This window comes from Cydia fagiglandana, chromosome 13 (assembly GCF_963556715.1).
Source record: "Cydia fagiglandana chromosome 13, ilCydFagi1.1, whole genome shotgun sequence".
Lineage (NCBI taxonomy): Eukaryota > Metazoa > Arthropoda > Insecta > Lepidoptera > Tortricidae > Cydia > Cydia fagiglandana.
In genome coordinates this window covers 15,101,786-15,120,752 of record NC_085944.1, presented here as the reverse complement: position 1 = coordinate 15,120,752, position 18,967 = coordinate 15,101,786, and the positions used below count along the sequence as shown (strand labels likewise).

At 36.5% G+C, this 18,967-nt stretch overlaps 1 protein-coding gene across 1 annotated transcript in view; it reads right to left on the bottom strand.

The window, feature by feature from the left end:
- Positions 1 to 17,076, bottom strand: part of LOC134670422 (translocation protein SEC62) — a 33,344-nt gene extending 16,268 nt beyond the window's left edge. The window contains exons 1-3 of the mRNA XM_063528269.1: positions 16,902 to 17,076; positions 4,427 to 4,553; positions 1,061 to 1,194 (exon numbers count right to left, since the gene is read on the bottom strand). Coding sequence (XP_063384339.1) covers positions 1,061 to 1,194; positions 4,427 to 4,553; positions 16,902 to 16,937 — 297 coding nt within the window. The 5' untranslated portion in view covers positions 16,938 to 17,076. The remainder of the gene's footprint in view (positions 1 to 1,060; positions 1,195 to 4,426; positions 4,554 to 16,901) is intronic.
- Between the last annotated feature and the right edge of the window lie 1,891 nt (positions 17,077 to 18,967).

Here is an 18,967-nt window from a genome sequence, read left to right as displayed (position 1 = left end):
GCATGCATGGGCTCGAAACAAAATTGTCAGTACATTGGCAGAGCCCTATTGCCCTAGTAATAGACCTTTTCACATATGTTGTAATCCTACCCGTCAATAAAAAAATAAAAAAAGCATTATTTTTTTCCTTTCAGTACAAACGGTATTTCTTGTATTTGGATTTACTTATTGCTGAGTATTACCATATAAGATTATTACATTAGTATAAGCATTAAATATTCGTAATTTTTAAACAAATACATTATTTTTGAACAAACGCGAGAACCTCAAAAAATGGTCTCACTAGACGAAAACATGTGCATAGGGGCTCGTAGACACTGATACGTGACACCATGACAAGATAATCTGTGACCTCGAGCCGCCTTGCCTGTCGCTCATAATGGACGACAGATTGGTTCAGCGGTTTAAGCGTGTAGAGTTAGACAGACAGACAGAAGTTCTTACCTTCTTAGCCCTGTGGAAGAGTTTGTGCAGCAGCATCTGGTGCAAGTAGTCTGTGACCTCGAGCCTCGTTGTGAAGATTGGATTCTTGCCTGTCGCCCATTTTGACGACAGACTGGTTCAGGTAACAGACAAACAGACAGAAGGATCTTACCTTCTTAGCCCTGTGGAACAGTTTGTGCAGCAGCATCTGGTGCAAGTAGTCTGTGACCTCGAGCCTCGTTGTGAAGATGGGATTCTTGCCCGTCGCCCATTTTGACGACAGACTGGTTCAGGTAACAGACAAACAGACAGACAGAAGGATCTTACCTTCTTAGCCCTGTGGAACAGTTTGTGCAGCAGCATCTGGTGCAAGTAGTCTGTGACCTCGAGCCTCGTTGTGAAGATGGGATTCTTGCCCGTCGCCCATTTTGACGACAGACTGGTTCAGGTAACAGACAAACAGACAGACAGAAGGATCTTACCTTCTTAGCCCTGTGGAACAGTTTGTGCAGCAGCATCTGGTGCAAGTAGTCTGTGACCTCGAGCCTCGTTGTGAAGATGGGATTCTTGCCCGTCGCCCATTTTGACGACAGACTGGTTCAGGTAACAGACAAACAGACAGACAGAAGGATCTTACCTTCTTAGCCCTGTGGAACAGTTTGTGCAGCAGCATCTGGTGCAAGTAGTCTGTGACCTCGAGCCTCGTTGTGAAGATGGGATTCTTGCCCGTCGCCCATTTTGAGGTCAAGAGTGCGTCTACAGCTTTCACACCTGAAAAAATAATTTTATTGTAATCACTAAGGTATGTTAAAGTAATTCCAAATGACTTCCGCTGTCTACTATGCTGGAATTACGGATGATTTTGGAATTACAATCATTAACTTTTTTGCTTTCGACGCAGTTGGTTTTGAGACTTTTGAGGTAAGTAAAAAATTTTTGCCAAAGCTAACCTCTTGTCCTATCTTATATTTTGTTTAAATAATAGAATCGGGAATGAAATATAAGTACCTCAAGATGCATCTGAATTCAAATAAATCGCGACCGTTAAATATTAGACGCCACAGCCCACAATGATTACATTAAACTTCCTACTTCTTTCATCAAACAATTTAAAAACTAGAGCAAAGCCGACCGCTCCATATAGAGAATTGTAACAGAGGCGCGTGTTATTAAACATTTGCTCCGACGATCGATAAGATGTGTCCAATCGATTCGGGCTGTGCTTCTAATATCGATAATTCGATAATCGAATCGGGTTGATCGAGACGCATTAGTTAAAACGCAGTTCTATTAACTTAACACATTGATTGCCGCCAAGCCAAACAAGACATCCTCGCCAGGCCACAACAATTTCGTCATATCCTCCTAAGGCCCAGCCATACAAATGAAAAATGCAAAATTAGCCACAGAAATTTGAACCTACAGTGCAGGAAATAGAGTTGATTTTAAGTTGTTCAAAAACTGAACGAAACAGAGCAAAAGCAACTCTGTTCCAATCGAATATGATTTAAATTTCTTTGAACTGAATAAGTACTATAGGTAGGACCTTGGGCCTTAGGAGGATATAAAGCAGTAGTACTCGTACCACGATCCCGACTATGGGGTCGTCCGGCCTGGGAACGAAATCATAAAATACCGCCCCAATTTCACCACGGTGACAAGTGCGACAATTGTAAAATATCACTGTTATTGAGATCACAGGCATCCATGGGCTACGGTTACTGCTTACCATCGGGCGGGCCGTATTCCCGTTTGCCATCATCATTGTATTATTAAAAAACACCTTATTATATCGAAAAAAAAAACAGATATTTCTCTTGCTAAGTTTATGACAATTGTCACAAGAAACACTATATACAATTGTCACAAAATGCCGACATATAAGTCATATAACTCATTACCTGTCAAGAATTACCTACAATTCTTCTAAATCTTGACAATTGTCAGAAACTTCGCAAGAGAAATATCTGTTTTTTTTTTCGATATAATAAGGTGTTTTTTAATAATACAATGATGATGGCAAACGGGAATACGGCCCGCCCGATGGTAAGCAGTAACCGTAGCCCATGGATGCCTGTGATCTCAATAACAGTGATATTTTACAATTGTCGCACTTGTCACCGTGGTGAAATTGGGGCGGTATTTTATGATTTCGTTCCCAGGCCGGACGACCCCATAGTCGGGATCGTGGTACGAGTACTACTGCTTTATATCCTCCTAAGGCCCAAGGTCCTACCTATAGTACTTATTCAGTTCAAAGAAATTTAAATCATATTCGATTGGAACAGAGTTGCTTTTGCTCTGTTTCGTTCAGTTTTTGAACAACTTAAAATCAACTCTATTTCCTGCACTGTAGGTTCAAATTTCTGTGGCTAATTTTGCATTTTTCATTTGTATGGCTGGGCCTTAGGAGGATATGACGAAATTGTTGTGGCCTGGCGAGGATGTCTTGTTTGGCTTGGCGGCAATCAATGTGTTAAGTTAATAGAACTGCGTTTTAACTAATGCGTCTCGATCAACCCGATTCGATTATCGAATTATCGATATTAGAAGCACAGCCCGAATCGATTGGACACATCTTATCGATCGTCGGAGCAAATGTTTAATAACACGCGCCTCTGTTACAATTCTCTATATGGAGCGGTCGGCTTTGCTCTAGTTTTTAAATTGTTTGATGAAAGAAGTAGGAAGTTTAATGTAATCATTGTGGGCTGTGGCGTCTAATATTTAACGGTCGCGATTTATTTGAATTCAGATGCATCTTGAGGTACTTATATTTCATTCCCGATTCTATTATTTAAACAAAATATAAGATAGGACAAGAGGTTAGCTTTGGCAACACACAAGAAACACTATATACAATTGTCACAAAATGCCGACATATAAGTCATATAACTCATTACCTGTCAAGAATTACCTACAATTCTTCTAAATCTTGACAATTGTCAGAAACTTCGCAAGAGAAATATCTGTTTTTTTCCAATATAATAAAGTTTTTTTTTTAAATAATAATGATGGTGGCAAACAGGAATACGGCCCGCCCGATGGTAAGTGGTAATCGTAGCCCATGGATGCCTGTGACGTCAGCAACAGTGATGTTTTACAATTCTCGCACCTGTCACCGATGTGAAATTGGGGCCAGCGGGTTTTCGGCACTGATGTGTTAAAGGACTGTCAAAAATATACAATGTGTAACTGTAATAAGCCGGCATATTTTTACTATGCCGGTTATAGCAAATAAGTAGGTACCTATATTCATCGGTTACGGATAACATGATGAACATAAGTTTAATAAAATGAATAATCTATCCAATCAAACATACGAATGAGTCCAGCAATAATAGATCGAAAAATTAGTCTAATGAAAGACACGTCCCGTCTCGCGTCTTTAGTAACAAAAAATACAAAAATAAATTTACGAATGAAACGAGTCGCGTTTCTATATCGGGAGTCGTACCATGGATGCATTTCCTATTTTCCGATTAGCTACTTAGTTTAAAAAGGATTCTGTGACACAGTTTACATGACACGAGGCAACGAGTGTACAGAAAATTTAAAGAAAATCTATCAAGGTTATGTAGGTAATGGTTAAGTAGGTATGAAGACGTCGAATCAAGGTTTTAAGTTTTGACTTGTATTAAACATCATCGCTGTGTGTTAATCCATCTACCTATTCAGTTTAGCACATTATTCATACTATCTCAGTACGATATTCGGGTCTCTACATTTGGTCAATACCTATCTTATTTATAACGAAATGAATAAGCATGCGAATAGCAATAACAAACCATTATTTCTACTAATACTAGTATAATACGCCATACTGTGCCATAACATCTTTTGAAATATTTAGGAATATATTTGAAATCACAATATTTCCTTATAACTTTAAAGGATGAGAATAAAAAAATGGACCATGACAGGATAAATATTTCCCTGGACTCATCAAATTTGTCGGGTTCTTAAGTTCCACGGTGTATGACAATTGACCATGCTAACATACCAGTGAAGTACTCCACATGATGGTTGAGGAATTTGGTCTTCTTGGTGGGCACGTTGGCCTTCAGCCACTTGGCCACGGAGTATTCCTCGCGCGTCGGCTTCTCTGACTCGGGGGGCTCCCCGTATTCCTGGAATGGAAATACTTGGTTTGTAGAAGACACGTAACGCACCGCAAATTGCGGGGATCTTTCTCTTTTACTTCAATGAAGGCGTAATTAGAGTGACACAGAAAGATGCCCGCATCAGTTTGCAAACTTCGATTTTCGCGGTTATAGCCCTGGGGGCCGATTTTTGAAATTCGACCGCTGGATTTCGTGTATTTCGTTCCATAATATCTCCACTACTAGGCATTTAAATTCTACTAATAGAATTGAAAACGAGTGGTCAATACCACTCGATTCCAAATTTATATCGCTCGTATTTCAAAAATTTGCATTTCGCTATTTTCCACCGATTTTCGAGTGACGAAATCGAGCGATCGAAATTCAAAAATCGGTCCCCAGAGCCCGCTTGGCGATGACGCCGACCGCCAGATACACAAACGGGTCTACCGCGATATAATTTCATTGTTTTTACCTTACATTCCGACGTTTCAGCTGAATTGCACCAGCTGTGGTCACGGAAAGACTGAACTGAAAGACTGAAACGGTCACAGAAAGACTGGTGCAACTCAGCTGAAACGTCGGAATTTAAGGTAAAAGCAATTAAATTATATCGCGGTCGCGGTAATCCTGTTTGTGTAATTAAATATGTGTACAAAACGCGAGAGTTCTAAGTGTGATACATTAAAATACATTAGTTAACACAAATGTACAATAGCTGTAAAATTGCATGGCCACATTATGAATGAATGAATTCATCAAGTGTCTAGGCAATGTTGCAGCTGGTGTACGTCGGTCGGCGTCACGTCGTTCCGTGTCCCTTGAGTAACGGCTCGGCTACGACATTGCGCGACTTGCGACGGCGGCAGCGATAACCATAGGTTGGAACAAGACACAGCAATATGACCTTTCGTTTCCACCTATGGTTGTCGCTGCCGCCGTCGCCAGTCGCGTAATGTCGTGGCCGAGCCGTAAGGAAATTTTTGAGGTAATGTATAATAGTCAAAAAGAGCAAGTTTCATAAACTAGCTAAGGTTGTTGACCTTTATCAGAAAACTTTATCAAATACTTATATAGTACTTATATTACAATATACAAATGCGTACCTACGTCAAGGTTACTTTATCTACATGACATAAATGGACAAATGTTAATGTGGTAATGATAAAGTTAAATAATACGGTTAGTAAATCTCATTAATCGTAAGCAATTTGTTAACCGATTATGATAGAAAATCCTGACATACTACAGATGAAATACGAGTTCACATTCAAGTTTGTTTTCTTTGTTACCTACTAATATAGCCTTGTAGACAAATATATGGATACATACATGGAGTCTAAAATATTTTTTTTTTCATTTTCATTAAAGCTGAACAGGAATATATGATCACGCGCCATGTTGCGGAATTTCACTGGAACTATATTTTTCATATTACTGAACTGTCACCCTACACATGAGAATATACAGCGCCCTCTTGACAATGATATAATCATTGATTATATATTACTGGTCAGGCTTTAAAAGCAAAATGTCAGTTGTTCAGTCAGCAGTTGCTAAACATCAAACATCAAACATCAACATTTATTCAGCAAATAGGCCACAAGGGCACTTTTACACGTCAACATTGAATTTACATAAAAGCAAAAATAATAACATCAACAATTTTATAAAATAAAACTAACAATTCAATCTAACGTATTACAATTACTAAGAGATGTATATGGTCTCTTAATGTCGAATTACATACAAAATACAGATAAAAAAACACACACAAAAAAAATCTATAATATTTAGAGGTGTAAATGTCTCTAGGTGTCAGAACTATAAGATTATATAGTTTATCAAGTTATCCTTAGAGATGTATAAGGTCTCCAAGAGTCAATATCCTGTATAATTAATACATTCATTAAAAGAAAAGAAACATACGAGAACAGAATGAGGCGTCTCACTGTAATTAATTAATAAAAGTTACTAAGTATAGTATATATAGCTAATAGCTCGTGTTAGCTTAACATACCAGTCTCCACAAACAGCACCCGTTCACGAGTATGACGCGTATCTCAGCCATCGCCTCCCTCAACCTTCATTCGGGAAAGTGGCGACCCGGACGAGGTGTTCAAAATTACCTTGACACGCTCTTATTCTCTTAACAATAAAGTCGCGTCAAAATCACTTTGAACACCTCGCCCGCTTAGCAACTTCTGCTGCTGACTGTTCATGGACATTATCCTCTAGACCTCATTCTTTCTGACACAATAAAGAAAATACATCCTCTACTTTTTGTCCGTTCCAATTCGAACACAACAAACTAACTTATACTAACCAATATGGTCTCGTAACCAGGCCATAAAAAAATTTACGCATAACTGTGACAAACTTAATTCTAAGGTTGCCTCCAGAAACTCGCGAACTAAATTGACAGGTCAATGTGCACAAATGATACCACAGTTTGGCCAGTGCTGTTCATATCGATATTTTCAAAAAAGTTTGGATTAGAGAATATCGCGAGAATTCACCGCTAGCGGCGCTACTGTTGCGCGGTCAGTTAAAAAGTATCTTTAAGTAATTTAAATTATTTTACAAATGTTACTTGGTATTTCGATAATTTTTTGTGCAATTTTATAGTAATCGATACAAGGATATTGGATAAACATATTGTAGTTAATTATATAAATATTTTATTATATTTATTTTATTTGTTAGGAAAACTTACAGCTAGAGTAACAAGTTGTAGGTGATAACATAAAAACCGTGATCTTGGCTCAAAATACAAATAGCCTTATTTATATATTCGCCCAGACGGCGAAATAAGATAAGATTTCTCATTTATTTTGTGTGGTGTGGACGTAAACATTAAAACGTTAGGGACGTTGGAAACTAGACATTCATGTTGACAATTAGGTCAGAATTTAAATACAATTAGACCAAAAAAAATCTGCAGCGATTTTAATAGCCCATGCAGTGCAAGTATTATTTTAAACGTCAAAATTCTATGAAATTATGAGGTATAAATAACAGTTGCACTGCGTGGGCTATCAAAATCGCTGCAGACTTTTCTTGGTCTAACTTTAATTATCGTTCAATCTCATCTACCGGTCACATTGTATAAAATTAAATCACCAATTTTAGATTTATGGCGACAACCGCGAGCTCTTGATATAAACAACTTGCCCCCAAACCTGCCTATTAAGAGCCAACAGGAGTGGTCATATCTCCATGCAAACGTACTCGACTGTTTTCTCCGTGGGGTTTAATGCTAGAGCAATGATTTTTTCAACACAGATTAATATTGTCAATATCTATCGGACCGTTTTGCTTTTTTGATATTTTTGTTTTTTTAAGGCGCTCTCTTAGAGCCTTTCAAAAATGGCCAAAATGGGCTCATTGACTATGCCGCAATGAGAGGCGTAGTATTCAAAACTGATATCAATTAGCCAAAAAAGCAAAACGGTCCGGCACAGATAATTTCATAATCATTTAGCTTTCCAAATTTGGTTATGACTGGTTAAGTTTTGGAGGAAACAGTCGAGTACGAAACCTCGATTTTTGAGATTTTTACGCAGGATTTTTCGCCTTGTCCTTATCGCACTAGTTTAGGAGCCGCTTCCGTTAGCGAGATGGGTATATTTACCTAAAATATTTAAAACTCAGGTCCTGTTTCGTCTTAACATTGAAATTTGTTAGTTTCACATCTGCACCTCTTGATTTAATTGGTAACGTCACAATCTTACAATCGAATCAACCACATTTCTCGTCACATTCATACAAATCGAAATCGTTTGTGACCCCTTTATAATTATCACATGGGTAGTAGGTGCATCTTACTTATCGATATCATTTTATCGACAAATACCCCTGACTATTTTTTCTTTGCTATTCCTGGTATCATTTTATTTGTCAAACTCATGTCAATTTAGTTCGCGAGTTTCTGGAGGCAACTATAATCTGCATGTCATCACACCTAATTGAAATTGAGTCTTAACACAGTATGAGTAAAGTTTAATATTCTACGTTCAAGACGATCTTAACGCGTACGTCAAATAAAAAATCTACAAATAAAATTGCGTCGTAACACTACGTTTATAGAGTTCAATGTTAGTTACAGCTCGAGTGTTCTACTTGCCTACTTGATAGTTGGATAAGCATACTAATGAATCGGTTCAGGTGTGTATCACGATCATTGTCATGGTCAGGTGTTTAACAGTTACGAGTTTTTTACTGTTATATGGTTATTGTGTAATTAATCGAATAACGAGTGATCCTATAAGGGTTCCGTTTTTGTTCCTTTTGAGGTACAGAACCCTAACCTAAAGTGAAAGAGTACCTAATGTTTTTACAAGCAATCCGTCCGCGTCGCTTACGATTCTTGCGAACATATAATTTTGTGTTTAATGTATAGGTAATAACACTAATAATTAAAATATTATATAGGTAGCTTACTGATTGCTTTTGTGTTGTCCAAGGGACAATACTAGCACACTTTGTTCGGAGATGTTCTATTAACATGCTTAGTAGATGGCGCATTATGGAAATTGGTTATAATTACCACAACAATGCATGTTTTATACATTTAAATACCATAAAATCAGGATTCCAAGAGTATTTTGTCTCCTAGACAACTAATCGTAGCCATGTCAACGAGTGACACAAAAAAATTGGTTCACCCCTTTATATTTATGCGTTCGCTACATATGCTCGTTCGAAATCCGAAGTCCTAAGAAACACTACGAAAATAGTCGTAAAGCACCCGAACGCGTCCACTCGTGCGCATAAACTCGTTAACTGCTAGACCGATTTTAATGCAGTTGAAAACTGCGTAAAGTTCAAGGGGGTAATTTTAGTAATTCAAGGGTTACTTTACAAGGAAATAAGATAGATTACAATAGAAAAATATATCTACTCTACCCAGGTCGATACTATACCAGAACTAGTCATAATTTCATAGAAGTTTGACGTTTAAAATAACACTTGCACTGCGTGGGCTATCAAATCCTCTGTAGACTTTTCTTGGTCTAACTCTACACACATTCTCGCAAAAATACGAATTGACACCAACACACAATAAATACAAAAACTTAAACTTCAGAACACTCTAGAACAAGTCGCCTATTCACACAAGCAAAACCGAAATATAAAAAAAAAATATTCCTCTAAACTAAATTAACTCCTTAAAATACACTAACTAAACTCAGCGGTATTAAACACTCTTCTCACTCGCAACACAGGGGTGTTAAACATTTATAAAAATATAAAATAAAGCCGGACACTCACATACCACCGTTTAACCATCGCGAGCTTTCACGACCGCTCTCAGACGCGTTAACTGTGATACTAGTTTAGAGTAGCTGGTGAAAGTACGGAAAGTGGGACATTTAGCCGCTAAGACATGTAGGCGCTTTGAATTGGCGCATAGCGGTCCTGATCTGTCTTTATTTTATTGGATGGTAAGATAAGGAGACATTCAAAGTGTTACTCTTGTATTTTTTGTTGATTATCACAAGGTTAGACTCGTTTAGATTAGTGTTGGTAGGAACTCGAGTCTCTTGAGTCTATGTTTGAAGACTTCGACTTGTTTTTAGGAGGCACTGCGCTTAAAATTCAGTTTTTTTTAGTAATTCGAAAACGCATCTTTACATAGAATGCATGAGTTCTGTACGCTAGAGTAAATTTCATTGGCGCGTTGTTCAAAATCCCATTCAAAAATAGACATAACGCAAACGCGAACGCTCGTTACGTTATCGAATGAAATTTACACTAGGGGTTCTGTACACACATATCACACATACACATTAGGGTGGTTCAAAAAACATTTTTTTTTATTTTCCGACGGGCCATCCCCTTATTTTGTTACACTTATTATGCTGATAAAATACACCAAGTTTCGTAAATTTATCTCAACTACAAGGGGGTGCTCAACCACTTTGAAAATTTTGTATGTTGTATGAAAACCAAAAAACAGAAGTATTTATTATTCAGATTTTTATTTAAGTATCTGTTTTCACATTATTTGCACATGTGATTTATAAGTTTTTAAGTAGAAAAACAGTTTTATTTCTATTTTTTATAATTTTTCGAAAAGTAAGATTTTTAGAATTTCACCTAAAAAATCATAAAAAATAGAAATATAAATGGTTTTTCATCAAATAACTTTTAAATCACACTTTAAAATAATGTGAAAACTACTACTTACATAAAACTGAAAAAAATAATAACTTGTTTCTTTTGGATTTCATACAACTTTGAAAAATTTCAAAGTGTTTGAGCATCCCCTTGTAGTTGAGATAAGATTACAAAACTTGGCATATTTAGTCAACAGAACACGTGTAATAAAATGAGAGGGTGCCGCTTTTTCTAGCTGGAGTTTGAATTTTTCCCATACAAACGTGAACCACCCTAATACACATCATACAATAACGCATGATAATTAAGATAAAACCTACAAAATAGTTCATGAAGTCTTTATTAAAAGGATTCAAAAACGACTCTACTATAATACTATTCTTTGATGCGTAACCAGTGACCACACTGACCACATGACAAGAAACTGGTAAAGTTAGTGCAAGTGTTATTTTAACCGTTAAACTTCTTATGAAATGTGACGTATAAATAACACTTGCTCTGTGTGGGCTATCAAAATCGCTGCAGACGTTTCTTTGTTCTAATTCTAGACTTTGAACCGAAACGAAGGCATTAGGAAGATCTGAACTACACGGATGTCAGTCATAAAAAAATACCATTAAAACATCAATAATGAGAAAGAGATGACCCAGAAAAGACCACTCTGGAGATTAACCCTTTGACCGCCGTTGTCCGGTATAGAAGACAACGATAGAACGATACGCTGGCGCCGTCGTCTTGTATACAAGACACAAATTCAACCACTGAGTTAATGTGAAAATAATAACAATTGCAATTTCATTTACACTCGTGTTCATATTTAAAGTCTTTCTTTTTTCATTTATTTGCTTTTTAAGCCGCTATATAAATCCCTTCTTTTATAATAAGGCATTTAAAAAAATTGCTCCAATTTTCAACATTTTTCATGTTCCTCGTCGCCGTTGTCTTGTATAAAAGACAGCTAGGGATGGGAATGTTAACTCGATATGGGAATTTTTAAAGTAAATATAAAGTCAGAAATATGTTTTTATCTAAGTATTTGAACACTTGTTAATCGCCAATTTTTTTCAACGAATAGTAGGTAACTACTTACTAGAATACGTAGAACGAGAGTCAGATAGGCATAACTATATTTAAAGTTCAGGTAGCTTCTTTAGCTCTATAAAGTAGAGTCAGACAAGTAAATTTGCCATTGTAGATTGTGGACTATTTAATTGCAGAAGAGATAAATAAAAAAAAAAATTGATGTTATTTTATAGCTTAGTGGGAAGGGATACACCGCAGCGACCGCTTCGCACAAGTGTGGTACAGGGACATACCTGTTTATCAGACTTTACTTTTATTGTTATAACATTGAAGTTAATGTGTAATTTTTTTATAACAAGTCGTTGAACGTTTTTTTGATAAGAGTTTACCTATATTAATGTAAACCAAACTGAAATTATAATGATAGATTCTAATTCCGGAATAATATCTTCACTCATAAAAAATTCAACCCACGTGTAATTTTCACTAAAACAGTTCCGGTATATTGACTTTATCGACACATGATGCGCAGCTTTAACGTTACGCCAATAAAGTTTACGTACCGACAAGCGCTTACGCCGTTGACCTAGAGACTATTATTAATTGATCCGCGCGGAAACAGTCCTTGTCGGTCTGCACTGCGGGCAGTCCATGGGCGCCGTTGTCTTGTATAAAAGACTTCTCGTACAGCCTAGTGCGGCGATATCACGTCTTGAATCGACATTGTTTAGTGGTTGTTTTTTATGTTAAATCCCTATATTTTAAACATTTTCGGGTGTAAAACATATGTTTAATTTTGGCAATTTGGAATGAAATTAAAACAGGATAAGAACAAAGCTAAATTAAAAAGATTTTTATTAAATATTGTAAATATCGATATCACTATTTGCAATCCCTAAACTTTTTATTACTTGTTTACTTAAAATTTGCTCTGGCGTGTGAGTGAGCGTCTTTGCGGACTAGGTCCGGCGGCCAAAAGGTTAAGGACTAGGAGAGCAGACTCCAAGTAGAGATGGGAATAAGGCCTGAAGATGATATTACTTTGATGCGTGTCGAATGTGGGTCTCGATAGCATAACAAAAGGCCGACCAGAATCTGACTAATATTTGATCATTATCAAGAGGCCGATTTTATTCTCATGTATAGGGTGACAGTTCAGTATAGTATGAAAAAAAAATATAGTTCCAGTGAAATTCCGCAACATGGCGCGTGATCAATGATCATATATCCCTGGCCCCAATTTCACATCGGTGACAGGTGTGACAATTGTAAAATATCACTGTTGCTGACGTCACAGGCATCCATGGGCTACGGTTACCGCTTACCATCGGGCGCGCCGTATTCCCGTTTGCCACCATTATTGTATTATTAAAAAACCTTATTATATCGGAAAAAAACAGTTATTTCTCTTGCTAAGTTTATGACAATTGTCACAAGAAACGATTGTCGCTCGACATATGTCACTGACAATTGTAGCCGTGGTGAAATTGGGGCCTGGTCAGGCTTTACATATCTGCTAGCCAACCGTGAGTTCTGTGTGCAAGCACCTTTAAAATTGATTGCACTAATGCGCGCATTACACATATTGGACAAGCTGATTACTCTGATAAGAATCGTTACTACATTGTATGCGTGCTAATAGGTTAACTGTGACGTCCCACGGGTAAAGGTACCTTATGGCGGTTGGCACTTACGCTATTATTAACGTCGCTTCAATATAATTGCGGCGCTATGCGACGTAAGCGCCAGCCGCCATAAGGTACCTTTTGTCGTGGAAAGTAATTTACTTTGTTTGTAAACATGACATGACACTACACTCCGCACGTGTTATAGACAAGTCTAATTAATGCATGCAATTTTGTCGCTCGGAAGAGCGAAATGATAAAGGGAAATTCTTATCCTTTGGAATCATTTTTAGGGTTCCGTACCCAAAGGGTAAAAACGGAACCCTATTATTACTAAGACAAGAATTTTTGTTGCCCCTATAACAAATACTGAAAAGTACGGAACCCTCGGTGGGCGAGTCCGATTCGCACTTGTCCGGTTTTTTTTACTATATTTGTGACGCGTTTTAAAATACACAGATTATTTAGTATATTCATTCGTTCAATCTATTGAAGTCAGATTCGGTGAAACAACTTGTATCTATGAACAAAGTATTTATTTCATGGTTACTGACCACTGATCACGATCCGTATCATTAAGTACTTCCAAGCTTGCATAACAGAGCGGCTACCGCGAAAACCGAAAATCGCAAATTGCGGGGATCTTTCTCTTTTACTCTAACGAAGGCGTAATTAGAGTGACAGAGAAAAATCCCCGCAATTTGCGAACTTCGATTTTCGCGGTTATAGCCCAGAGTTGTTTTTAAGGTAAATCTCATAAAACGCATGGTAAATCGTGTACTATATCGGCAGTCGCCTACTCACGTTTTTATTCTCTTTATTTATTTCAACTCTTAGACTAGGTGATTTATAATATGTGACGTTCCGCGGAAAAAGGTACCTTATGGCGGCTGGCGCTTACGTCGCATAGCGCCCCAGTAATATTGGAGCGACGTTAATAATAGCGTAAGCGCCAACCGCCATAAGGTACCTTTTGCCTTTACCCCTGGGACGTCAATATGAATATAAAAGTAAAATATTAAAACACAAAACCATAAAAAATACATATAAACACATAGACTTGAAAGCAAAAGAAAGAATGTAAATAATCGTATATGATTCATAATTGTTACATACTTGCCGTGACTTGTTTTTCAAGTGTTTTTCAATAAAAGACACGTCAAGATTGTTTACCTGTAACTAGTTATTGGACATATTATGCTAACTTATATCTTTAACTATAGTTAAAACGACTTTAACTATAGTTTTTGGCATTATTATATACCACGTTTTTCTTGTCTTAGGTTTTTTATGAGGTAAAATTTAGAACTACATAAGTTACATAACAAATGTGTCCAGTAAGTAAACATGTGCATAGCTTACAGCTGCGAAGTTTTTCTTATGCTAAAAAAATCTAAGCAAACACCTGGACCTCTCAGCTTAGGGTGGTATTCCAAGGTATTCAAGTGTATTGTGTCTCACATTTTGCTTAATGAGAGAGTGAGACGGTGGTTTGTGTGATAGGTGGTTTCCTCCAATTTTTTATTCAGATATCAGATATGGTATTTTAATTTTATACATTTGTGATCCTACTATATCAAGTTATCATTTATTAAGAATCATATTTTAATTTGTTAGTTGAAACCCACAAAGACCTTAACCCTTTACCGCATATGGGTCCAAATTTGGAACGTAATGATATTATCCTCGTGGATTGATATAAGCGTCATTTGTTGTACTGAACTTGTAAGAGGTAGAAACTAGGAGTACTATTGAACGTTTTCTGTACTCGATACAGCTTCTAACTAGTTTGCGGTCCATATGACGTTATCATTTCCACCGACGTCCGGCAATTTTACTTGCAAGTGTGATTGACTATTTTGTAATTAGCTTTTTGTCGTTATATTTAGTGCAATAAATAAATTTCCAGCGTCGAGAATTTTCAGCAGCATTTATATTCAAATTACTATGTATGATGTCGTGAAAGTTTGTTCCTGAAATGGAACACTATGCGTTACAAGTTTGAAGGGTTGTACTAATATGGAACATTATGCATTAGTGATTTTTTTATCAGCTTGACAAATATGGAACCTTATGCACTCAGGCAAGCTACTTCTTTATTTTATTTTTACTGAGTTAGGTACTTTAGCCGCATTGTTTAAAATCTTTATATAACCGGTGACAGATGGTAGCTACAAATAACGAATAACGATCAATTATTTTACTACGTCAATGACAAACAAGTATACGTTCCGTATGGTGGTAAGTAGCTACTATGGCCTAAACCTTATCAAAAATAAGTATAAAAATAATAAATAGTTTTTGAAAATGTAAGTGATTTTTTTCCAAGTCCAAACATATATTGCATATAGTTCCAAATTTGACCAGTTTAATAATCGGGCTCCGGTCAGCCAATATTACATAAAGTTCCAAATTTGGAAACAAATGTTTTTTACCATTATTTTTAATTGTCTCGAATATAGATTTTTTCACAATTTTTTTTATGTTACATTTATCGTGTTTTATTACATATATTTAATTCGGGGAGAATAAAAAATCCATGCGGTAAAGGGTTAAAAACCATATAACCATAATTTTCTAAAATGTTAGTATAATTTTTCACCCAATCTGTAGTGCAATATTTCAGACTGGCAACATTAACTCAATAGGGACATATATGAACATATGCTATTCTACTAACTTTCCCGATTTTTACTCATTATTACAGGACTTAATCACGTAAAATTACGTTATGAATCCTCAGTCTTCAGTCAGTTTTCTCCGGGACCATAGGCACAACACCATCCTTGATATGTCAGAGTTAAATTTAAATTAAATTTTACACAATTAAGTCCCCTCCTTGTGAATGATAATGTTGAACTTCCACAAAAAAACTAACCCCCTCATTCATAAACTTCACAAGCCTCATTTAGTCAATTTATGTTTAAAATAGATTAAAACAAACAATTAATAGCTAATCGAGGCTTGTAATATGTTTATAAATAACACAATACAACGACAACACAAGTTCTTAGTTCTTAGCTGCAAAGTGGTGTTCTAGATTCAGAAAACAAAACACAGTGCAGTCAAACCGTGAGGAAATGTAAACAAACATATCTAACCTTCTTTCGCTGGAACGGAACAAAACATGGTATCATTAATTTTAACATGCATGAAATTGCTACATCCTACTACATAAAAATTAAATGAAAACTTTAAATTTCTTGGCTAAAATAAAGATGCTGTATTGACACAAGAAATCAAATTTATGTGATCTTATGCATGAAAGCTTCAGTAAGATAATAATAGACTCACAATAGTTTTAAATGGGCTTTAAACTAAAGCAACACAATGAAATGACGGAGATTATAAATAACATGGTTTCTACTGGAGTGCAGTGAGCATGAATGTACATAAAATATATAATGCGTCATTCGGAATGACACGCGCGTGGAAGATATGCGACGCAAAAGCCTAAATTGAACGGAGATTCTCGAGACGATGGGATAACAAGGAGAATCTTCTGGCACCGGGAAATCACACGTAGGTACACAAAAACGTAGGAAAATCACCACAAAGAATACTTCAGCTCTGTACTGTTGTAGTAGTAATGTTGAAATCTTACCTCTTTGCGTTTTTTGGTTTTCCTTTTGTCTGCCATGGTAAATTAAATTTGTCAACGTTGCAATGCGTGTCAATATGTGGAAATGTTGCTTATTTCGGTTTTCTTTATCGTACTGACCGTACTGACGGCGAACGATAGTTTGACAGTTCCACGACAGATCGACGAAACCACGGCACGGCAACCATACGGCAACCAACCTTGAAGTTCAAAAACTAATATTGTTCAGTGGTATTGATATTTTGTGAGGAAACTATCAGCAAAATAGGATATTTAGGCACAATTAACTATGATGTTTTATAAAAACATAACATTTTATTAATTTTTTAGTCCTCGTTTGAACTCCTTTTAAATTTAGTTAATCTGAATAATTATGATGAATTTTATTAGTTTTCGATCGTTGCTACCATAGGTTGCTAATAAGTCTATGGGTTGCTACATAATGCTGGCAACATCAATGCCACAGAGTATCTACAAACTTCCTTTTTATAAAGGTCGTTGTTCACTATCCAGAGCTATAACCGCGAAAATCGAAGTTCGCAAATTGTGGACATCTTTCTCTGTCACTCTAATTACGCCTTTGATGGAGGAAAAGAGAAAGATCCCCATAATTTGCGAATAGAGTATTTTCCTACTAGTCAAATTAGTTACTTTTTTAAAACTGTCAAAACGTTTTTCTAATATGGAATTAAATGAAACACGTCATATTGACTACATCTTCAGATATTTCTTGTTATCATCAGCGATTTTATACATCTTGACGTCACGGTCAACTCACCTACTTTTTATATTTCTATCCGATTTATGAAATATAATAGAACTTGTGTTTAAAAATAACTCCGATCTGTGTTTTTCTAATGATATAATTATCTGGTGCTTTATTTCATGCATGGTGTAAAATAATTTATTTTAAATACAGTAAAATACCCTATTTCGGTTTTTGCCATAGCCAGTGGCGGATTTGCAGTCTTTGCCGCCCTAGGCCCCAGGCCATAGATATAAGAATATACCTTCCAAGCGAGCTGTCAGTGGGACCACTTTTTGTTTAGTGTACGATTAACAAAGCGGCCCACTTTGCTGTAGCCATGTCGATAAAGTCATATCGATAAACTATCGACATTTCTTGCAATTTTAATTTTACTTCAAAGGTTTAACGATACCTAAAATGAACAAAAACGCTTTTATTCTTTATTGTGGTTATCAGATCACAATTTTATAGTCACGCCCCAGCAGGGAACCAAGGGAAAGTTCAGATATTTAATTAAAATACATAAATACCTACTAAAATAGGTGTTCTGCAATAATTGAATTATTTTATTACATTATAATATATTCATTATGCATTAGCATTTCAATTATATTTATGTTTAACGAAGATATTGAAGCTTCAATTAATCGCTATTTCGTTCCGCTGTGTAGCGTTTATCGATATATAACATGATTAAAATCGACTTTTCAAATCCTTAAAAGAGCACACATATACGTTTTTACGCACACATGCACGACCTAGGTCACCTAAAAAGGGGACACTTAGATTGGAAGTCCATCTTGTCAACAGTATGGTTGTCCTTTTTTGACAAACGGCATTTTTAAAAGAGCAAGGAGAGAGAAATGATACTAGTTGCTGCGCCGTGAAAGAGAACAGACAGAGTAGGGGGCTTGCCCCAGGCCCTGTAGCCGCCATTTTCTCAGCACTCATCATATTGACAACATTTTGAGTTATTTCTTGTTATCATCAGCGAATTTTTTGTCACAATTTGCTGCCCCAAATTATCTTATCGCCCTAGGCCCGGGTCTAGTAAAGTTGACCTTAGAGCAAATCCGCTAATCCTAGTGAGTATTATATTCTTTGCGGTAGAGTCTGACCATGAAAAGTCTGCAGCGGATTTGATAGCCCACGCAGTGCAAGTGTCATTTTTAAAGTCAAACTTCTATGAAATTATGACTTATAGAATAACACTTACACTGCGTGGGCTATCAAATCCGCTGCAGACTTTTCTTGGTGCGACTCTAGCCCCTCCGAATCAAAATTCCGTGCGTGTGTGTACAGGCTTATTCCGTCTTTTTTG